General features: G+C 42.6%; 1 protein-coding gene across 2 annotated transcripts in view; it reads right to left on the bottom strand.

The window, feature by feature from the left end:
* The window catches only part of GALNT2 (polypeptide N-acetylgalactosaminyltransferase 2), a 219112-nt gene that overhangs the window by 99042 nt on the left and 95097 nt on the right, over positions 1 to 24973 (bottom strand). For both annotated transcript variants that reach the window (XM_037820840.1, XM_037820843.1), the window contains exon 2: positions 12406 to 12499. In XM_037820840.1, coding sequence (XP_037676768.1) covers positions 12406 to 12499 — 94 coding nt within the window. The remainder of the gene's footprint in view (positions 1 to 12405; positions 12500 to 24973) is intronic.

Here is a 24973-nt window from a genome sequence, read left to right as displayed (position 1 = left end):
GAATGTAATTTTACTATACTTAAAAGACAAAAATTCCTAAGTTCTTTACCTAGAAGGTTACAATGATACATTATGAAACAGAAGATCAGGAAAAGGGTAAGGATTATAAATAAATATACACATTTAAATTACAAAGACATATAAATAGTGCTGCGGTTAAAAACAGATAGTTTTGTCACTGCATATTTGTTTGCTATGAGAAGAACTTTCGTTCTTCCATGAGAGATTGTCTGAAATTGTGACTCCTACACAATTCATTTTTAAGGATGAAAGTATAGAACATTCAAATAAATGATTAAGAGCTTTTTATAAGGAATATTTAAGAAAAAAATCAAGATATTGAAGAGAAAATACTCTTAGTATATTTAAAATAATTGCCTATGCTATAAAAATAGTGCGAAAGTCTCAAACAATAAAGTGCATTAGCTGATTTGCATTATGAGTACTATACTTGGCTTGATATCTAGAAGTCTTCATATATTCTTTCTCCAAATTTTAAACAAAAACTCTTCATTTGTCCTCTGAGGGATATAAGTTCTAACCATAATAAATTTTGTTTATTATACATGATCTCCATCAAACTCCTGTTTCATCCCAAATGTAAGTAAAAATATCAAAATTAATCTATGATCGGAATGGAAGCCTATTCTTTGGTCAAAAGAGAAGTAGAAGGAGAGAAGCAGAGAATTTATTGACCAGCCCTTACAAGACAGCTACTTCTTATGATACCCAATTTATGCCACACAATAGCCCTGTAAAATGTATATTATTACTATTACTACTTCCATTTTATAAATTAGGAAAGTGAGGCTCAGAAGTTAAACTGACTTATCCAACGTACCATGGCCTTAAGGTGATGGGAAACACAACTCAAATCCAGGTCTTTCTTATTCCAATTGTTTCTTTTACTGTACCTTACAACTCACATTTAAGTGGACGAATTTTAAGCAAAGCACTGGAAAGCAGCCCCGCAGTTCTGTGCAGTTCCCATTAGTACATCCACTCCTTCAACAAGCACATCCTCTGCCGAGCATCCCTTCAGGTGGTGGCTGCATAAGTCAAGGCCCATCTCACCCACCATCCCAATCCCCATCCTAGGTATAACCGAGTCAATTACTTTGGGAACACGTGCTTCTCTAGTCCAACACTGACATCATATATCATCGGATTCTGAAGGACTCAGAGATGTTAATTAACTCTAAACATGTGCAAAAATCTCTTCATTAAAATCCGCAACATCCAGCCACAGTTTAAGAGTTTCCAATGACAGGCAGCTAATTGTTTCAAAAGGGGGCCCATTTCACCAGACTGAGCTAGAATTATGACATATGCCTCCTTGCATAATAACAGAATCTGCTTCCCTGTAATTTCCACTCTCCAGAATCGCAAACAAATTTTTAAAAAATTAGTATTCACCTTCTTTTGTATGCAGCCTTTCAAATATTTTAGAATTGTGATCCCATTCCCTCTTCCTAGGCCTTCTGTAGAAACATCCACAGTTATTTCAAGTGTTCCTCATTGGACGGTGTTTCCGGCCCCCTCATCATCTGAGTCATCATCATCTGGCCCTATTCTAATTTATGAGCATCTCTGAAGACTCTTTGCCCAGAATAGAATAAAACACTTCAGGTGTGGTGTGATAGCACAGAGAACACCAGCTATTACCTAATCTGTTTTAGACCCTATGTCTACTAATAAAGCTTAGGACAATTCTAACTATTTTAATAGCTCCATCATACTTTCGGTTATTGATCAGATATAAGCCCTTGGTCTTTGTTACTTTCTTATTTGTGAGAATGAGGGAGCAGGAGAATGGAAGATCTGTTTTTCCTATTTTGCTGGGGTACAAGGAAATAGACCCCTTCCGGAAGACAATTTTGGTAATTAATATAAAAAGGCTCAAAAACATGCATTGTCATTGACCCTGTTGATTCACTTTTAGGAATTTATTTCAAGGAGATAATTAAGGACACATAAATATTTACCTCTAAGGCTATTTGTTGGAAACCATCTCCATGTCCTATAATACAGCATAACTTAAACACTCTATGGGTGCAACCCAAGCTTATGTAATGGAATACACTGCTGTCATTAAAAATGGTATAGAAGAAATTTATTGACATGGAAAGATGTTCATGATATATTTATCTAGGAATAAAGAAGTAAAGTACAACAAAGTCCCATATCTATAAAATGTAGTTCTAAGCAACTGTCAGGAGAGACCTGTCTCAGTAGGGAAGACAGAGAGCAGTGGCCTCCGCCCATAGAGACTTGGAGAACACTGTGGCGCTGTTCCAGGGAGAGAGGGGGCATGTGTGCACTCAGCTAATGTGCAAAATCTTTAATAATGTTATGAAACTCAAGGACTATTTGGATATTGCCTTAGTTTGCCAGGGCTTCTATGAAAAATGCCACAGAACGGGTTGGCTTAAACAACAGGAATTCACTGGCTCATGGTTTGGAGACTAGAAGCCCAGAAAACAGGCCACACTTTCTCCCAGAGCCTGCAGTGTTTGGGCAGTGACTTGTGGGCAATCCTGGGAGTTCCTTGGCTTGTAAGTGCACCTCTACCTCCATCACACAGCCTTCTCTCTCCTCCGCTGGCTTCTCCTCTGGTTTTTCTATGTCAATGTTCAACTTCCTTTGCTTATAAGGACTTGAGCCATTGAATTAAGGCCCACCCTCATTCAGTTTGGCCTCATCTTAATTAAAAACATTATTAAAGGATCTACCGACAAGTGGGTTCACATCCACACTCTGACTCACCTTAACTAATAATGTATTCAAAGATCTTACTTACAAATGGATTCATACCCACAGGCCTGGAGGTTAGGATTTGAACCTGTTTGTGGGGAACATAATTCAGTCCCCCAATAGATATTTTTGTAGGAATTCATGAAAAGACTGAACTTTGTGAGATAAAATTCAGGACAGGTGGACACAGAGGCCAAAAGACTCAGGAGGAAGCAAGACCCTAACCCCTCAGCCACTGTGTCAGGGCTCCGATGCATCATGTGCCTGCGGAGTTTAGTGCATCTGGAGAGGATGCAGGAGACGCCAGCTCACCTCAGGTATGTGTGTAAGCACACACGGATACATGCCCAGGAACAAGTCCAGGAACACACAGTGATACAGTAACCATGGCCACTTTTGGGGTGGCAGAACTATGTATGAAAGTAACATTGTACTTTTGCTTATGCGAATTTCCTATACTTTCCACAATTTATTGCTTGCTTAAAAAAAAAATAAAAACAAATACTTCCCTCAGGATATGTAAAGCCACTTACTCCCTGAGGGGATCAGGCCAAGTTCATGGGACTTACTTGGACTAAGCTTTCCCTGGTCTGTCAAACAATTCTTCCCAGACGATACAATGTTTCACAGGGCACATGGTTCCCTGAGGGGGACCACCAGGGAACACTCTAGATTTTAGATCAGCACAAGAGACTGCCCAAGATCCAGGAAGTCTACAGAATTCAACAGTGCTGTGAATTTTTTTGGCTTTGGGCTTGGTTGGGGGGAACTGAAGCTCCCAAAGATTTTACGAACCAGAACTCCATCTGCCGCCTTCACCACTGAACCAGCTCCCGAGGTTCTCAGTGCCTGAGTCCCCGGGTCAGAGAGCAGGCACTCTGAGCTCCCTCACTGGGCCCAGGTAATCTGAGGAGCCCCTGCAGGGGCTCAAAGCACTCTGTCTGCCTCTCCTGTTTCAGTAATCAGCCTACTCAAACACAATGCCGGAAACCAGAAAGCTCTCCGAAGAAGAAAAGGTCAGAGGAAAATTTCTCCAGACTGCAGCAATGCTGAATAAATATACAAGTGGCTCCTCTTTGTTCCAGGCAGGTGGAAAGCAGAAACACTGAAACCTCTCCTAGGATCGGTGGTTAATTCACACCCTAGATTTAGGTTCTATTAAACATTTCACTATTCCCATTTCATTCATCTTTACACGAACACAGGCAATTTCTGTTTTGAGAAATAGTCTCAGATAATGAAGCAGCAACATTTGAGAGAGGGGGTACAATGAAGATACAGCAAAGAATGGGGCAGAGCCTCACAGAGAGCATATAGAAACTTACTTAAGATTCTTTCTTCTCAGTCATCTCCAGACCTGTACATTTCCTAAGCCTTAAAATGAGGTTACTAATGCCCACCATAAAAGAGTGATACTAAGTAAGGTTTTAAAACCAAAACAGAAAATTCTAAAACACAACGTATTCCAAAGGATGAGAGAGAGCTCCCTAAGAACCTTCATCAACATCCTCAAAGATAACCCTTGTTTGGCTTCTGTGCCTTTATTAATTCTTCTACATGATCCATCATCCTGCCAGTTGGTCTCACTGGTCAGATTTAGAGATGCTGAGAAGAAGCGGAGAGGAATCAGGAGGGAGAATTACTAGAAGAAACTTATTTTTCAATCCAAAGAGCTTTTTCTGCACTAAGAAAAATAAAAAGATACGATTCATCTCCATCACAGATTGATTTTCAAAACCCAGAAAGTTGACGAACAGACACTGTACTTGAAGTAAACACTGGGAAAACCAATACTGATAAAAACCAATTCAGTGGTTCCAACTGGAGAGCATGATTAAGGAGAAGCAAGGGTCCTGAAGTTTAAGGCAAATGTTATTCCACTTTAGACCTGAAATTTGGCATCAGGATGGTGGAACAAGAAAATAAATTCTTACCACATTTAAAGGGTAATAAACTTGGTGACCCTAATCTGTGATGAGAGATTAAAGGGATGTGGAAATACGTGTAGACTTAGAACAACGGAAACAAAGAATCTTAGAATCACAGCTCAGGAAAAAGCGATCCAAATACTCCCTGACTTTTCTAAGGCAGGACTGAGACTAGAGCGCTGGATTTGTGACTCCCAGGCCATCATCCTTGCCAGTGAGCCATGTACTTCTCAATAAGTGCCCTCACATTCTAGTGCCTAAAGCTATGGGAAAGGAACCAAGAAAGAGGATGTGGAGTATACTATCCAAGCATAGTCAGGAGTTTTCAAAATTCTTGCAGCTCCTCCTTAACTTCTATAAAGCAGTGGTCCTACAAGACTATGTCCAACTTCCAAATCCTGGCTTGATGGCTGCCTGAAACCAGCGGGCTCCTGAGGGGTTCTGGGGGGTTAGCAGGATTCCCCCAGGGGGGCGGGTACAGCCTTCCCTGATTGGCACTGACCGCAACCCAGAACCAGAAAAACCACCCCTCAGACAAAAGCAAACCAACTGCTCCTTCCTTTCTCTAGTCAGTTTGCTGAGGACTATTTGACTTCTAAGCTGCCTGTCAACCCAGATGAAGCACAGTTGCAGGAAGGGAAACACAGGATTCACTAAGTGACCCTGAATTAGAGAGCCTGGAAAGAACAACTGATGGCCAGCATGAACTCAGTGAAGGCAAATGGAAATCACCAGTCTCTCCACACAGGGGCAGGACCCAAAGCAATAAATGAAATTGGAAAGCGAGGCTGACCACACCTCTCATCTTGATCTTGGAGACTTCCTTTATGTACTGGGTTTTGAGTGAAGAACCTGGTGAGGAAAACATGTGTCTTTATAGGCAAAATGAAACCTAACCTAAACACAGCAGATCAAGGCTGTTAATCCATTCAGTTGCTGGTGTTGACCTTTGCAGTCTCGTTCCTGCACCCTCCTCACCAAGTCCTTCTAAGCCATGCTCTTGGCAAAGTGCAGAACTTGCTCTGTGGCTCTGGAAGGGGCAGGCTCCTGCATTCCTCCAGCCCCATTCATTTACTAGACATGGGAGACTGAGCCCCAACAGCAGCAGGGCTCGAGCCAGGCCAGCAAAACCAACGCAGGGGTCCCAGCCCTCATGAACCCAGCTGGCACCACCAATTTGAGAACATACATCCCAGCAGTTCCAGACTCTACCCAAAAGTAGGTGGGTGGGGACAAGAAATAAGAGTCAAAAGTGATAACCTGGGCTTTTGTGTCCATGTCAGCCCCAAGAGCAGTGCTCTCCAAAGTGGGACACGGAAGACAGCCTTCTGGGGTATAGCAAGACAATAGATACTTTCAAGTATTTTTTCCCCATTCTTTTCAATATCTTGTCTTAAATTTGCTTTAGAATGTATGATGTTTCCGATGTCATGTGAAGGTTCTTCGAGAAATAGGGGCAAACACAGATAGCCAGCCCACCAAGAATACATGAAACGACAGCTTTATTAGGTGACAGAGCTTGGAGGAGGAGAGGGGAGAACAGGAGGGTTGCAGGGGGCCCTGACTTATCCAACCCAGGCTCCTGCGAGGGGATCCCTGGAGAAGGGCTGAGAAGAGGAGCACACGTGGGTCTTCAGTCTTGCCTTTATTGTGACCCAGGAGGGAGGGGTAGGATTTTCCCAAGGACGCTGGGGATGGGAGGTTCCAATCTATAGGGCGTGAAAAGCAGAAGTGGCAAGAGCCAGTCTGGAGAAGATGAGGGCAGCTTCTTATCATCCAAACCACATGGGAGTACCTGCCTTGCTAGTAAATGATGGGACAGAAAAGGGTAGGAGCGGTAGAGGGGCATTTAAAGAAGAGGCAGGGGGAGAAACTAAGATGGCAGCTAGCTGAGACAGGGCAAAAAAAATGCCTCCGTGAAAAACACTAGCTAAAAACCAGAAAGTGACCTAGAATACCGGTTACAGCGATGCGCCAGCTGGACGAGGGCTCCTAGCTCCAGAAGGGCCGTATACTTGGTGAAACTGGGAGTTGGCATTCTGAAACAAGTGAGTAAGCTGGCTGGAAGACCCACAGCCGCATGGCGGGCTGGGCAAGCCAGGGTTCAGTGTTTGGAGACCGGCTGGCTCCTTTAAAAAAAAAAAAAAAAAGGGAAAAACCCAGGAGCGGCTCCAGCTGTGATTGTGGGAACGACGCAGTAAAACACAGCAAGAGGGGGCTGGGCCAGCCTCTCGGTATCTGGCCAGGAAGATAGCCCGCAGCAGATACCCTTGGGTCCGGGGGAATGGAGGCAAGAGCCAGAAGCAGAAAGAAACCCTGCGGCTAGCAGCTGGCTCCCCGGAGGGCTGGATAAACTCCTGCCCAGGGCCGTGCCTACAGCCCAGAGCCCCACCAGTTGTCCCGGAGCTGGGAAGAAGAAACTGTGCGAGGAGGAGGGGGCTGAGACGCCCCATTCGGCCATTTTTGCCTCAGGCTGAGAGCGCACTGCTGCACAGCCCGGCAGCCTGGGGCTTCCCTTGAGGGACGGCGCGCACTAGTGACATAGCACAGCATTCCCTCGGCTGAGCTCCTGGAGGAGCGCGGCTGGGCAGGGGGATCCGCTCGGAGAACCCAGGGATGCTACGCCAAGTCCAGTGCTTTGTGGATCAGCGAGAGAGAGGGTCTGGGGCTGAAGTGAAATGAAGGCTTAGACTCATGTGGCGGCCTTGAATCTCCGGGATCCTGGGGGATTTGAACATTAAAACTGCCCTTCCTCCCTGGCCACCCGTACACACACCCCACATTCAGGGCTGATGGCTCCAGCAACACACTCAAACTGAGTTCTCCAACTGAACCCACAAGAATCATTTCCCCACACACCGCGGGAACAAGGTTGAGAACTGACTTGAGGGATAAAGGTGACTCACAGATGCCATCTGCTGGTTAGTTAGAGAAAGTGTACATCACCAAACTGTGTTTCTGAAAAATTAGATCGATATCTCTTTTTCTTTACAACTTGAAAGAACCCTATCAAGCAAAACAAATGCCAAGAGGCCAAAAACAACAGAAAATCTTAATGCATATGATAAAACCAGAAGATATGGAGAATCCAACTCCAAACACACAAATCAAAATATCGAAGACACACTGTACCTCGCAAAATTAATCAAAGAACTACAATCGAGGAACGAAAACATGGCAAAGGATTTAAAGGACATCAAGAAGACCATGGCCCAGGATATAAGTGACATAAAGAAGACCCTCGAAGAGCACAAAGAAGACATTGCAAGAGTAAATAAAAAAATAGAAGATTTTATGGAAATAAAAGAAACTGTTGGCCAAATTAAAAAGACTCTGGATATTCACAATACAAGACTAGAGGAAGCTGAACAACATCTCAGTGTCCCAGAAGCCCACAGAACAGAAAATGAAAGAACAAAAGAATGGAGAAAACAATCAAACAAATTGAAATGGATCTCAGGGATACGATAGATAAAATAAAACGTCCAAAGTTAAGACTCATTGGTGTCCCAGAAGCGGAAGAGAAGGGTAAAGGTCTAGAAAGAGTATTCAAAGAAATTGTTGGGGAATACTTCCCCAACCTTCTACACAATATAAATACACAAAGCACAAACACCCAGCGAACTCCAAATAGAATAAATCCAAATAAACCCACTCCAAGACATATTCTGATCAGACTGTCAAATACTGAAGAGAAGGAGCAAGTTCTGAAAGCAGCAAGAGAAAAGCAATTCACCACATACAAAGAAAACAACATATGACTAAGTAGTGACTACTCAGCGGCCACCATGGAGGCAAGAAGGCAGTGGCATGACATATTTAAAATTCTGAGAGAGAAAAATTTCCAACCAAGAATACTTTATTCAGCAAAACTCTCCTTCAAATTTGAGGGAGAGATTAAATTTTTCACAGACAAATAAATGCTGAGAGACTTTGCCGATGAAAGACCTGCCCTACTTCAGATTCTGAGAGGAGCCCTGCCGGCAGAGAGACAGGGAAAGGAAAAAGAGATATAGAGAATTTTAACAGACATATATAGTACCTTACATCCCAAATCACCAGGACACTCGTTTTTCTCTAGTGATCACAGATCTTTCTCCAGAAGGGACCATAAGCTGGGACATAAAACAAGCCTCAAGAAATTTAAAAAATAAATTGAATAGACTCAAAGCACATTCTCCAACCACAATGGAATACAAATAGAAGTCAATAATTTTTGAACTGTAACTCCACTATTTACTTCCTACATGATATAAAATACACAAACTTTAAGGACAAATCAGTGGTTTTGAACTCAATGTAAAATATGTAATTTTAGACAACTATATAAAGGTGGGGGAATGGAGGAGTATAGGAACATAGTTTATGTGTCCTATTGAAGTGAAGGGGGTATCAAAGAAAAACAAGACTGATATGGATTTAAGAGGTTAATTTTAAGCCCCACAGTAAACACAAAGAAATTATCAGAGAATATAACCATAGAGATGAAAAGTAGAGTTTGGGTTAAGAGAAATGGGGGAAAGGGCAAACGGGAGTTAAGAAATGAGTGTAGGGTTGCTGTTTGAGGTGAAGGGAAATTTCTAGTAATGGATGGTGGGAAAGAGCATTACAACATTCTAAATGTGATTAATGCCACTAATGGAAGGCTAGGGAGGGGGTGGAATGGGAAGATTTAGGCTGTATATATGTTTCCACAACTGAAAAAAAAAAAAAAAAGACAGTCTAACTAGATGACAATTGAATGCTAAGGATGAACTTGGATGGGATTGGAGGATAGAGGACAGGAGGCTCAAAGGGACACAGTTGAGACATAAGGAAAAGGAAATATAGAAAGTAAGCTTTGTATCATTGTTGAATCTCTTGTACTTCTTAGCTGTGCTTAATGGGATTGCATAAAAGAATGTTCTTTTTCATGGGAAGTATAGACATGAATTATAGTGTATGTTCAAGGATATGTGCAGCTAACTCTCATATGTTCAGAAGACAGAGCAACAGATGATGGATGATAGATAGGGAGGGAGGGAGGGAGGGAAAGAAATAGCGATGGGACAGCATGTTAAAGTTGGTGGATTGAGCTATCGGGGGAGGGGGTCAGGGTATGATGGAATTCTGGGTATGGGGCTAGTATTGTTTTTGCAACTGTTCATATAACTTTGAATTTATTTCAGAATAAAAAAAAAAAAGAGGAGGAGGCAGGGGCCTTTTGGAGAAACTAGGGGGTGGTCTTTATCATTCCAAACCACACAGAGGTGCAGGCCTTGCTAACTGCAGTTATGCGCGGGGCTGGGCTAACTGGGGTGGTCACTTAAAAGGAAAACTTATAACTAGGCTGGGCAGCATGACGAGGCACCAAATATAATTCTTTATACCACTACATATGGTGATCTGTATATAATTTTTAAGTGAGTATTTTAACACATATGTTGGAGGGGAGAGTGATCTATGTTCAATATACTTTTGCTCATAGTGTGTACGGTCACAAAGTTGGAGGCCATTGCCCAGAAGCATCACTGATATCTTAGATTTTTCTGAGGCCATAAACCAGAGAAACCATAAATTCCTATGTAAGAGAACCCCTCCATCTCCCATCCCCACCCCCACAGGTGCATCTTAATGTGCATGTGCACATTTCTACGCATGAGAGCCATCTGTATTAAAACCACTCCAGCTACATACCAGTAACTTCAAAGAAACATGTTTACCATCTTGCAAATCCAAACTTGGTTCTGTGCCTTTCTTGTTTTTACCAGCTACAACCCCCCCTGCAACTCCCTGGGTGGTGTGGAGCCCTTCTCTGGATGTCCTTCAGCTGCCCAGGGCCAGCCTCCCAGTCTGTAAGTTTCTTAGTAAACTGTTACTATTTTGCTATATGAAATGGCCTGCTTTGTTTTTCAGTTTCACGTGCTTATCGAACTTTGGCGGAAACTATTCTGTAGTTCACAGCTAATCTGACTCCAAACTGAAGAATGTTCTCCTTCATCTGTCACTGGATTTTGCTGGTCATGCAGAAGGATACCAGGCTCCTATACTGAGGGCCATGTTCTCCTGTCCATCTGTCTACAACTACTAGATGTTTCCAACCCACAAAACTGAACCACTGAGCTTCCTGAAGAACCCATTTACAGAAGTGCAAATTGCAGGGGTCAGTGGTTCCTTACAGGCCATGTCCATCATGCTTGGGGAAAACAGAAATACTTTTAATCACAGCAAAATAATTTGTAAAGGGAAAAGCCATGTGTATGCTGGCTTATAAGCAAAATGGTTTCAACAAAAAAAAAGGAAGAAAAAGCCCTTTGGCAAAATAAAAGAACACAGTGAATTCATCAAAAGCTAACAATTCAAAAAAGAGGAAAACCGCTACTATCCTATCTCTTTGAAGAAAACAACAGTTAAGGACATGAAAGCCAGGGTAAACACACTCAGTGAATAGATTTTAAATAGAGTATGACTCTTAATGACATCATCTAGTGTAAACCCTGAAGACAGTTTCCCCTCTATCTATATTTATGCCTTAAAGCCCTATTAAAATATTTGGTTTTTTAATGGTGTGTTGTTTTGTTTTGTTTTTTTTAATAGACAGTATGCAAGAAGTCTTTCTTTAGTCTACAAAACAAAAGTAAATCCTGGCTTCCTATTATTATAAAAAAGATGTATTTATTAGCTAACAGTTATATTCAGATACTCCCGACTGTGTGGGTGATAACCTATTTTACATATGAAAGAACTGAGGCTCAGGGTTTCCTGACTCACTCACTCAGGGAAGAAGTGAGGGAGGTGGATCTAACACCCATCTACTATGTACATACACACACACACACACACACACACACACACACACACACACACACATGCCGTGCAAGAGACAGATGCCACATGGGTGTAGGTGAAGGAAATACCTGTCCTCCTTGGGGTGCTTGTCAAATCCCAGTAAGGAACACATCGTGATTTGGGACAAATATACAAACACTTTCTCATCATCAAAACAAAAATGTCATGAACCAATACATACCGTCCTGCATTGCCTATTCTTTTCTATTATCTCTATCAATAATTTTGGGACACCCCCCACAAAACTTATTTCATCACCCACTAAAAGGCCTGACTCAAGTCAGAAAAGCATTGCTCTAGGGTGATGGTTCCAATCTGCTTAGTAAAATAAAATGGCCATCTGCACTGGGTGTGAAGGGAGGGACCCCTTTCGGAGAGGGGCAATGGACCCGCAATGGTTTTCCAAGAAAATGGAACACACTCTGCAGGGTGGATGGTAAGCAACAACTGGTGATGAAAACTAGTTTAAGTCCAGTAGAGGTAGCTTATCAAAATGCACAAAGCATACCATACTACTCAATGACCATCTGCTCCTCACTGTGAAAATCCTCTCTGTAAAATGGAAACAGTGTCAGCCAATTAGAACATCTCCTCACTTGCTTCCATGTTCACCCTCTATGAGCTTCCCCTTTTCACTCCCTCTGTGGAGCTCCCTTCTACTTTCTAAATGGGATGCTGCCCAATTCGTGAATCACAGGACAAAGCTGTGAGATCCTAAACTGCATGAAAAATTTTCCTTTTACATTGCCCATGAAATCCATTCTCTATTACCCACAGGCTACCTGCTCCCAAGCCCAGCTCACAATTGTACAGGCAAAACAAGATGACTTCCCACCCACTGACCATCTGCTCCAAGGCTGGGACCTGCCCAGCACGGTAAGTATCTCTGCAATACCTGGAGGCAGGATCTCCACGCTTTGCGCTTTATCTTCCCCATGGCTGTGATGAAGGTCTTTCTTTTTAATTGCATCAATTTCATTCCAGTCCTCCTGGGGGGGGGGGGGGACAAAGACACCAAATGAGTTGACTGGTTCTTTAAGCACACCTTCATTCATCAGTTCAATGAACACTGCATTTTATGATGCCACGCACTCAGGTCGGTGCTGGGATCTAATGATGAGTAAGAGGCATTCCTGTCTCAGGGACACCCACCCCACTCTAGAACTTGTCAAGTGGTTGAGATGGCCAGAGTGAAAAGTGTCCGATGGACCTTTCCCAAGGAAGGATTTGCATTTCTCTCTTCAGTTTACATTTGCATTTCATGTCTAGGGGGAAAATACTACCAAAGAATCCCTGGATATTGAGGATTTGTGAAGGTGGGAATAATGAGGTAGGGAAAGTAGATTAAATAAAATAATTTGATAGTAGTTAAATTAAAGCTGCTAAAACCAGGATGGCTCTCCAAACGTCCTGGATGGTCAAGGGCACCCTAGGGCTAGCTTCTCCTTCGTGGCACCTTGGCACCCTTCTCTGAGGACTGATCTGCTGAAGTCCACTGAATAACCGTGGAAGCAGGGGAACTGAATAGCCACATTTCTTCTGGGGCATAATGTGACTGCCAGTGGAACCAGAGCTGCAAATTAAGGACTTAATGTGAAACCAGAATAAGATGCAAGCCTTGATAGGATTTATTCACCTCATCTGGGCAAATAATTAACTCCCAGAGAATAATTTATCAACATTAAATCAAACTAAATAACAACCCCACGACCACAGAGCTAAATATATTTTTCAGCCCCTTGGAATCTGATTTCTGTGAATATAATCAGTAAGGTTTCTGAGTGGGCTACGTACATAACCCAAATAGGAAATATCCCGTGGCTAGTAATTTTCCCACGCACACTTGGGTGAGTCCAGCATTGTCGATGGGCCACTCTGATCAAGAGATGCTATCAGGACCATCTGCAGCAGTCAGAGAGGGGAGAGACACCAGGGCATGCTCTGGGCAGGTTTATTCAACCAGCACTCTCTCAGACCAGCACCGGCTGCAAGCTGGGAAAAAGTTTACCACTGGTAACATGTTGGCTTTTTGAAATGTGAAGTGAGATTTTTAAAAAGTTTAATCCTCGAGGCCAAATGACACATTTTTTTACAAACGCAACCTGCTCTACTGATAATCTGCATTTTTATTTACAGGGTACAGTAATTAAAGATAAACCTTTGTTCCTCTAGATGACAGCCTTTCCTTCCACTGCCCCTGCACCAAGCTCCACAGCTGGGCTTATCATATCAGGGTTGTCATGGAAATGGCGTGGCGGGGGGGGGGAGAAGCTTGGAAATATGACTTCACTGCGGCATGGAACAGAAAGCAGCTGGCATCCTGAGCCCAGGGTGTCCAGCCCTACCCACCCATCACAAGGCCGTTTTAAGGTCCTCAACTGACCCCAGTTCTATTACTTCTGAAGGTCCTATACCGCATTGTAACAAATGTATTAAAATGCCTCTGTATCCCAATTTCAACAGATTTGCTGCAAAAAAAAATTTTTTTGAGATACTTAAAATTTGGCTTTTGACATTATTTGATTATAAATAAACTTTCAATTTATTTATTTCAACTACCGGCCATGAATTCTAGGCAATCTTGAGAAACACGTGGGAGTGAGAATACCTAACCTACCAATTGCCTCACAACATAACGAAATATGTGTGAACAGTAAATTCAGCTGGTAATGAAGTTACTAGAGTCACAATTTGTAGACTTTTAATTAAGCATTATTAATTTTTATTTTGTAGCTTGCCTGTAGTATTGTTTGGTCATTGTTTATTTTTTTCCCTAGGACATCTCCACAGGTATTTAGCCTACTGCATACACTGGCTAATGGATTAAACCATTTAATCTTGCGCTTGAATAAAACTGAAAGCGAATATTGCTGGGTGGGGCCAGGGACTACCTTGTTTTCTACATGTAAGAATCAAGTTGCTATCTTTAGGGTTCACCAAATCAACATTTTAGGTCAATCATCCATGTTTTCTCAGAATATAAACATTTCCTTCTTTCCACAAACAAGATCAACTATTTCATGGTTAATATTCATCAACCTCCTTTGTCCCTCCCCATCAACCGAGCCCACAGTAAAACTAAGGTGGAGATAAGGACAGACCATGTAACTAGGGCATAGTAATGTACCAAGCGGGTGAAATCACGCTACCTGACATTTACAGATGCCTCCTCTCTGCACAAGGCTCGCACGAAGACCATTCTCGGCCTACAACAAACTTGGCATTTAATAATCCTGTCTTACAAAGAGGACAGACAAGATCAGAGACTTTAAGTCATTTGTCCAGGTCACAAGGCTGGTAAGAATCTAAAGCTGTCTCTTTATAAGTCAGGATGGAAATGACGGCATGGGGCTCAGTTTAAGCCAAGTTACAAGAGACTCATTCCCAAAACGTCATAAAAACCCAAGAATACATTTCTAGGAGGTCATTCAGAAAGGACTGCTTTGTTCTGGACTCGCAAGTGAAAAACTGCAGATTACTATGTTACCCACCTGCTCCAAGAGTCAAGTGTGAGAGGAGGAAGGGCTGTTGCCCCATCCCCACCCAGGCACACACACACACATTCACATAGCACTAACTGTGTACCAGGCCCCATTCTAAGCACTACACACATACGAATTCATTTAATCTTCCTTACAACCCAATGAAGTGCTGGTACCACCCCCAGTTTACAGATGAGAAACCTGAAACCCTGAGAGTTTAGGTCACACAAAGCTAGTAAATCTAGTGAAGCTGGAATCCAAACCCCATGGGGTCTAGTTTCAGAATCCACAGCCTTAATCATTTTGCTATTCTGCCTCTAGACAAAACAGCTTGTCCTCCTCCTCCAACTCAATAACCAACATTAAAGTAAACCACGCAGTGTTATCCATTCATCTCAGAATATGTTTAGTCACCAGTGATAAGTTCCTGAAAAGAGAGTTCGGGCTAGCTGATAGGATTCACTGGCTGAGACGAGTGCCCACTGACAGATCACCTTCAGCCTAGGGCTCATCCTTCCAGACAGTTTCCATGCCTCACTCTTCCCCCCCCCGCCCCAGGGTCTTTTCCAATGGCCTAAAATTAAGGAATTCAGTCGCCAGGGATATAATGGAGACCAGACAGTTTCTCCTTCATTGAGAACAAACAAGAAGCAGTTACAGTGAAACCCCACACGCCCTGAGCCAGTACAGTGATCTGTGGGTGCCCAGGCAGGATACGAAGCAGGAGTGGTTGGGATGGCTGCCGAGGGAGGCTGCTGCAAGTGACACCTTAGCGGAGACCAGAAGGAGATAAGAACTGCCCAGGCAAGGAGAAGTGACTGTGGATGATGAGGGTGGGGTGGGAGGTGTCCCAGGCAGAGGAACACAATTGGAAGGTAGAAAACAGGAAGCATAAGAAGCAGCAAGACGTTTTGAGACTCATACTTTAGAAACATCACTTAGGCTGTGATGTAGATAGCAGATTGGATGGGGTACAAAAGAGAGGCCAGGGCGCCATTATGGCGATGCAGAAAGGGAAGACGGCGAGCTAGATGAAGTCAAGAGTCTAGAGATGGAGAGAAGGTGACAGGTAGAGCTACTGAGGAAGGAGAAGAGGGTCTAGTGGAGACTGGATGAGGAGAGTGAGAAGGAAGGAATCAAAGACGGTACTCAGGTTTTTTACTTGAACATTTAATAGAAATGACATTCACCGGTAAGAAACAGGAGAAAGTTGTTTGGGTGGAGTTGGGAGTGGCTCTAGGAAATGTAGATGAGTTTGTTTTGGTAATCAGAGGAGGTATCTGGAAAAGAGATGGAAATAAAAGTGGAGGGAGATACAAGTCTTGAGTTCTGGAAAGCCAGAGAGGATAATGAAAGCTACTGGTGAGCATCAGAGAGACTGCCCAGGGAGGGTGTGAGGAGAGTGAGTCCAAGAATACCCTGAAAACCCAACATTTAAAGGACATGTAGAACGAAGAGGAGAGATACATGGTATGTTGGAAAAAGCCAGGAGCCTTGCATTTCTATTCGCAGCTTTGCCAATGACCAGTGGGAGTCACCTAACTTCTCCAGGCCTTGCCTGCTATAAAATTAGGAGGCTGGGCTAGATGACATCTAGGTCCCAGACTGCTCTAGCATTACTGTGTAACAGACATACTCAGTCAGCACTTTATTATAGCGATCATCTCTCCTTGCTCCTTATTTCATAAATGTTTGTCATCCAAAAGGATGTCAGGTTCTTTGAGGGCAGGAAGGCTGTGTCCTACTTCTTTTGTATCTCCACCATGCTGAGTGTGACAGGGGTCATACGGTGGTTGTTCAATAATAAATGCAGTTGAGAAAACCCTCGCTTGACTTAGACTGATTTTATTGGCTTGGACCACTCTGCAGTGGAAGCTTTTCATTACAGTAATCCCCCTCCCATATATTTACATACATTATAAATTATTTACATCAGTTACAAATGGCAATGTACTGAATATAAATGTATGGAGAGGCCAGGCTGTGCTACCAATTGATCTGTTTGTTTTCTCCCTGTTAAGAGAAAAATGACACAATGACAGGTCCTCTTTTTAGTGACAAGTATAAACTGCTGAGATTAGAGGAGTAATGATGTAGTTTGATGCTGGGTCAAAAGTTGCAGATAATGCAAAGCCCATGATCTGGTAAGCCTGCTTTTATTTCCCAGGATGCAGATCCATTTCTGCTTTGTTTCTCCAGCCCTCAAAGGAAGGATGATGACACTGAATACATAATGACTAACCCGCAGACAGACAATGCTTTAGAAAGACGTAGACAAGCAAGCATTCGGTGGAGCTGACTCAACTGAATTCTGGCAGGGAATTTAACCAGAGGGCTTGGATTTCCCACCAACATAGCAAGAAACCTCAAGCAGGGAGGAGGCTGCCCCTACTTGGCTTTACCATTTGGATACATCTAAACTCAAGCTCTGCAAAGACCTAGGATGCCTTAATTATGGCCCTGAGATTTTCTCCCCCTTTTAAACGGCCTTTTGGCCAGATAATGAGGACTATTCTGCTCCTCCTACTGACTACCTTACTCAAGCTGGTAGTTATTATTATTATTATTATGTATTTGAATTTGGTTAAGTTTTCATAGTCTAAAAGCTTAAAATAAGCATCCTGCCTATATGTTTTTACAAATGCATACAGTAGAAGCAGTCTATTACCTGGAGCACAAACGGAATTAAATCAGGCCATGAGTGAGATCAGCTAGAAATAAGTGGCTGGGTGATGTCTACTTAACTACCATAATTAGACGGTGTAGCAGGAAAAATTCACCCTCTTTCTAAGTAAATGAAATAGCAATGATGTCTTAATACATTGAGAAAGAACAAATCCAATACTGCGGCCTACCGATTAGTTTTGAAATTAAGTATAACATATGTTCAATTATAAAAGGCATATTTCCCACTATATTCCCAGTATGATCTGTCTCTGTTCCAAAATAATAAAAATAAAAACGTGGTCTTGGCTTTTGCCAGGGACAAGGTATCAATCATTTTGGGGAGTGGGCAAGTAGTGGTTAAGAAGGAAAGTGGCAATGTAAGCTGCTAACTTGGTCAGGGGTATGGAAATGGGATAGCCAGGGTGGGAGAGAATAGAAGACGTACAGCTGACTTGAAGATCAGCCTCTTAAGCATGAACAGCTTGCCATCAATTTATTAAGGGCACTATTTAATCCAACCCTTCACTTCCCAGATGGGGAAACAGAGATCCAGAAGGGCTCAGTGACTTATTGTATTAGTTATCAATTGCTGTGAGACAAATGAGCCCAAACTTAGTCCTAAAAAACAAAAACATTTATTATCTTATGCAGCTTCTAAGAGTCAGGAATCTGGAAGTGGCTTAATTGGATGTTTCTAGTCCATGGTCTCTCATGAAGGTGCAGTTGTCAACGAGGACTGACGTCATCTGAAGTCTGGACTAGGGCTCTCTGCTTCCAAGATGGCTTGATCCCACAGCTGTGGCCAGGAGGTCCTCGGTCCTCACCACGGGGAGGATCCTCACAGCATGGCAGCTTGCCTCCCCCATGGTGAGTGACCCAAGAGAGCAAGGAGGACACTGCGGTGCCATTTAGGTCCTAGTCTCGGAAGATACACGATCATGCCACCATATGCTATTCATCAGAAGTGAGTCACTGAGTCCAGTGTACATTCAAAAGGAGAGAAACTAGCCCAACCATTTTAGAGAAGGATGATCAAAGAATCTGTGGACAGACTTGAAAACCACTCCATTTATTAATGTCAGAAGGCAGGTGGCAGAGATAAGATCAGAATACTCTGAAGGTAGAGCACTGCTCTACCCAGATATTCACAGCGGGGTTGAGATGGGAGCCCAAGAGTTGAGTCACAAAAGAGCAAGTGAGTGCAGTAAAAAATGTTGTTTCGCCTTACACTGACCTCTTATCCAGTCAAAACAAAGATGATTACCATCTATGATAACATTTTTGAATTATGAAGCATCAGCAAAATAAACATACATATACCTATTAAACTAAAAGAGAAAGTGCTAAATCTTTCAAGGCTGACTTCACATAATTTAAATGACTAACATCACATCTGTTAACAAAGACAGAAAAAAAATAGGTTGTTTTTAACCTTTCCCAACCAAAATACATTTTGTCACTGTTAAATTATTTCAGCCATCTAGACCATAAGGTGAGAGGCACATTAAGTTACCAAAAACACCAGCAGAATAACTACTTGATTCCTTTCCCATCAACTGTCTAATTTTCCCCATTATTTAATGACTGTTCAGTAATTTCCACCATACAATCAATCCTTATAGCAACATTCAAGTTTTGAAAAAAAAAAAAAGTCAATTGCCAATTTGGGCAGATAATAAAGAATATATTTACAGCCTCCCCCCCTCAGCCTCGAGGAGCTGGGGGAAGGTGCAGAAGTGTTGTACTTCCTCACCTGGACTGGTGTTGATGTTGTCACAAACATTGGGACTGGCAGTCTGATGTGCTGAGCCCTTGATAATGGGACTTGCCCTTATGAAGCTTGTCACTGCAAAGGAGGGGCTAAACTTGCATATAATTGTGCCTAAGAGTCTCCCCCTGAGTGCCTCTTTGTTGCTCAGATGTGGCCCTCTCTCTCTCTCTAACTGAGCCACCTCAGACAGGTAAACTCACTGCCCTCCCCCCTATGTGGGACCCGACTCCCAGGGGTATAAATCTCCCTGGCAATGCAGAATATGACTCCCGGGGATGAATCTGGACCCGGCATCGTGGGACTGAGAGTATCTTCTTGACCAAAAGGGGGACGCAAAATGAGACGAAATAGTTTCAGTGGCTGAGAGATTTCAAATGGAGTCGAGAGGTCACTCTGGTGGACATTCTTATGCACTATATAGATAACACCTCTTAGAGTTTTAATGTATTGGAATAGCTAGAAGTAAATACCTGAAACTACCAAACTCCAACCCAGTAGTCTGGACTCCTGAAGACGATTACATAATAATGTAGATTACAAGGGGCGACAGTGTGATTGTGAAAACCTTGTGGATCACACCCCCTTTATCTAGTGTATGGATGGATGAGTAGAAAAATGGGGATAAAAACTAAATGACATGGACATCCTCACCTGGTCCGGTGTTGATGTTGTCACAAACATTGGGACTAGCGGTTTGATGTGCTGAGCCCTCGAGCATGGGACTTGCCCTTATGAAGCTCATTATCACAAAGGAGAATCTAAACTTGCATGTAATGGTGCCTAAGAGTCTCCCCCTGAGTACCTCTTTGTTGCTCAGATGTGGCCCTCTCTCTCTCTAACTGAGCCATCTCGACAAGTGAACTCGCTGCCCTCCCCTCTACATGGGACCCGACTCCCAGGGGTGTAAATCTCCCTGGCAACGCAGAGTATGACTCCCGGGGATGAATGTGGACCCGGCATCGTGGGACTGAGAGTATCTTCTTGACCAAAAGGGGGATGCAAAATGAGACGAAATAGTTTCAGTGGCTGAGAGATTCCAAATGGAGTCGAGAGGTCACTCTGGTGGACATTCTTATGCACTATATAGATAACACCTCTTAGGCTTTAATGTATTGGAATACCTAGAAGTAAATACCTGAAACTACCAAACTCCAACCCAGCAGTCTGGACTCCTGAAGACAATTATATAATAATGTAGATTACAAGGGGTGACAGTGTGATTGTGAAGACCTTGTGGATCACACCCCCTCTATCTAGTGTATGGATGAGTGGAGGAATGGGGATAAAAACTAAAGGACAAATGGGGTGGGATGGGGGGATGATTTGGGTGTTCTTTTTTCACTTTTATTTTTTATTCTTGTTCTGGTTCTTTCTGATGTAAGGAAAATGTTCAGAGATAGACTGTGGTGATGAACGCATAACTATGTTATCATACTGTGGACAGTGGATTGTATACCATGGATGATTGCATGGTGTGTGACTGTATTTCAATAAAACTGAATTTAATTAAAAAAAAAAAAAAAAAAACTAAATGACAAATAGGGTGGGATGGGGGGATGGTTTGGGTGTTCTTTTTTCACTTTTATTTTTTATTCTTGTTCTGGTTCTTTCTGATGTAAGGAAAATGTTCAGAGATAGATTGTGGTGATGAACACATAACTATACGATCATACTGTGAACAGTTGATTGTAGACCATGGATGATTGTATGGTATGTGAATATATTTCAGTAAAACTGAACTTAAAAAAAAAAAAAAAAGTCAATTGCCAGATATGTTAAAGGATGTGATAACTGCTACTTCCACAGCCCATTTCGTAAGAGGTAAGAACACACTGCAAAGCTAAGACACTGCAGCCTCACTAAAACACTGAGTACTTGAACACCAAATTTTTAAGGTCTATCTTGGATCCCCTTCAAGAGAGTTTCTTGCAAAAGCCTGAGATATCCCATAATCAAACCTTCTCTATACTATAATGTGATCCTTGGATGAACCAGAAGGACTATTATTGTTTCTATTTTTCAGGGTATTTTGCAAGGAAACAATCCCTAGTTTTTCTTAAGAGGATGAAAAAAACCTGCTGATATTATTGTGTCACTATCTAAACTTTGACTTCCTAAATAGAGGGAGTGACCGATTAACAAACTGACAAATGTAATCTTAACTCAAGGGGAAAGGGTCCTAGAAAAGAATGCCAACGTGCCCGGGAGGCAACCCTTTAGCTACGCTACTGGGGTCATCCTGAACCATAGCAAAACTTTTCTTAAAACCAGAAGCCTGTACTCTGCAAACATCGATATCTATTCATTTCTGACGTTTGCTTTATTTCTAAATAAAAGTTTCCATCTAAATCAATAGCTTGGCTTAAGAGAAAGAGTGATAGCTTTCCTCCTAACCATCATTAGAATAGGAAGAGGGATGTAACATACCTTAGAGACCAGATATGTGGTTCATTCATTCACTCGTTTTTCAAGCACTTACTTGGTGCCACACGTGGTAGGAGCAGCAGTGACAGCTCCTGGTTACATCACTTAGGAAGATGGTAGCACATAGCTGGATGAGTAGGAAAAGCCCAAGGCAAGCTTCCAATAGGCAACTCCTCTCATGGTTCCTAAAAACTTTACTCAGGTAAGAATGAAAAGATATGAAGGGTCTAAGAACCATTTACCCAAGTCCTGGGTAGAGCAGCAAGAGATGGAACAAGACAGAAAGGCCAAGTTTCCTGCTTTCTATGAGGCTGATCCAGGCCCAGACAACTTAATCAGAATCTCTGGGGCTGGAGCCCAGCCTTGGGGTATTTTCTAGACTCTCCCCAGGAAGCACTACTGCACAGTCAGGGCTGAGAACCACTGGATTCATCAATGGACTTGGCAGTTTCCCATTCCAACTTGGTGGAGAACTATTGCTAAAATGAGGGAGAGGGTCAAATTTCTATTGAGGGTTCAAAGGCCAGGGACTGCTTCATAAATACCCAGTTGCTCATAAACAAAATGCATAATACAGTATATTATTTTACAGTGCACCCTCAGAGAAGAACAGACTGGTAGGAAGTAATGTGAGGCTGCTCCAGAATCAGAAGCTGTGACAACCATTTGCATGGAAGTCACCAATTGCAAAAACATCGTTATTTAACTTTATTATATGCACAGGGCCTAGTGCATTAACCTGTACACACTCCATACCTGGTCAGGCAACTGTTTTAATTTAGTCAAAATCTTTCCATTCAAATCTTTGGCCAAGCACAGACTTTACAAATGGCCATCACTCGCCCCAGCCTGTTGAATTCACTACCTCTAGAAACTTGAAAGGTTTGGAATGTGTTGTTGGCACAGTCAATTCATCCTGGTCTAGCTCTAATGCTTTGAGCAACTCAGGTAATTTCTCTGGGCCTCAGTTTCCCAGTGTGTAACATGGAAATTTAAAGCATCTCGGTGTCCTATCAGAACTGACGAGTTCTGTTGAACTGTTAGGCACAAAACAAGTTAGGACATTAATCCCATCGTTGAGAATGCTGAACTTGTCTTTTATGATTTGAAGGTCCAGCCTTAATCCCTCTTTCAGTTATACAGCCCAGGTTTATAAACATCCTCCTTTATTCCTCATAATTAACTCATTCATTAGCTACATTAAAAAAAAAAAAGTGTGCAGACTTGCAGATTTTACCTCTTCTTCCCCAAAACCCATAACACTAGTCTAATCATGAGAAAAATTATTTGAGGGACACTATAAAATACCTGATCAGTACTCCTCAAAACTCCTCAAAACAGTCATCAAAAACAAGGCAAGTGTGAGAAACTGTCACTGCTAAGAGAAGTCTATGGAGATATGAGAACTAAATGTAATATAGTATTCGGGTAGGATCCTACAACAGAAAATTGGCAATAGGCAAAAATCAGAAAATCTGAATAAAGTATGGACTTTGTTTAATGACGATCTATCAATATTGTTTTATTAATTAAAATGTTTCACACTACTGACAGATGTTAATAATAGGGGAAGTTGGATGTGGTAGGAATGGGAACTCTTTGTACCATGTTTGCAATTTTTCTGTAAATCTATAACTGTTCTTAGAGATGAGTTTTTAAAAATTCAAAAATTAAGTATGTGCATAGATATTTACACAAACGAAAAATAGTTACACTAAACACTCTTGGACCAACATCTATTGACTAGGTACCTGCAAGCTGCCTGTCAATTTTTAAGGGTAATTTTCAACCCTCTCTACTTCCTGCCTTCTAGGGACTAAGGTGCAAATCACTTGAAAAATGTTGATTTTAAAGCCCATTTTGCAATGAGAATGATCAGCACAGCTCTGGTGCCCAGGAGTAATCTATTTCACACCACAATCCTCTTTCTAGAGCACCCAATCAATCCGAAACTCTCACACTCACAGTAATGACCAAAATAGAAGTGGCCTAGAAGCAGGGGGAGCACAAGGCAGGCTATTAACATGCAGCTTCTCCTTATTCCTGGTTCTAAATAAGAGTTTATGATGCGAGTCAGCTTTTGGGCCAGGTCATAAACGTTGCTGAAGCTAAGAACAGCAGGCCCTTCAAAGCAAAGGTGCAGAGGCGTGGGATGGTATAATTAGAGCCCATAAATTAGCTAAACACCTGCCATGTTAAGAAGACATTTATTGCCCCATTTTTTGACACTTGCCTGGGCTCCAGTGCCTTCCTCTATGCAGAAAAACTAGTATTGCTTCTCCTGTTAGGGGGCTTCAGACAAAGCTCCTTCTTAACTGCAGCTCTACTTCTTGACTGGGTGTCTTTCAACCTTGGCCTAAGTAGGTTCTCTAACTTTATTGAGATGATGGAATTTTAGCAAACGTGACCAGAAGATGTCTCTTCACACACACAAAAAAAAAGTATTTTAGAGAATTCTGTGATGTCACATCAGTTGTGTTTTTAAGTAAAAAATACAATTCCCAATAGCCAAGAGATAAAGCTGTAGGAAGGAGGTTAAACCAAGCTGGCAGGCTTGAACCTAAGGAGCCCCGTTCCTCTGAAAGGCAGAGCCACGACCCAGCTCCGTGCCTGGCACATGGAGATCCTGGACAGGCGGCCACCTCCGCCATGATTCCTCCTCCACATCTCGACCCCACATCCACGCCCACTCCCATCACCACCAGGATTCCTCCATGCTTGGCGGCACCCTGAGTTCACCGTCAATGCTCTCACAAAGCTGCTTCCATTCATTCACTCATTCCCGTGGTTGCCAAGTCCGAGAAGCACAGTGCAATACCACTCTTCCACCAGTAGGGGCTGCCATCTTACACTGCATCCCCTGACTAAATCCTTCCCACAGCGGGGCTTAAGGTCCATAAGACAACCGGTTCCTTAGAGACCAGCCATTTGAGTCAGAACTGATGATGGGAAAGGAAGGGTGGAGATCCTCCACCGACATCAGATCTTGAGTCTGTTTTGAAGAGCATCTCCGGGAGAAAAGTGAGTCTCAGAGTGAGATACTAAGGGCCCTAGGTGGGCCAGGGTTTAGAGATTAACCAGAAAATGTGTAATTGAGCTATTTTTTCCCCTTACGTCAC

This window comes from Choloepus didactylus, chromosome 2 (genome assembly GCF_015220235.1).
Source record: "Choloepus didactylus isolate mChoDid1 chromosome 2, mChoDid1.pri, whole genome shotgun sequence".
NCBI lineage: Eukaryota > Metazoa > Chordata > Mammalia > Pilosa > Megalonychidae > Choloepus > Choloepus didactylus.
The sequence above is the reverse complement of the archived record's forward strand: the minus strand, read 5'-3'. Positions and strand labels throughout refer to the sequence as shown.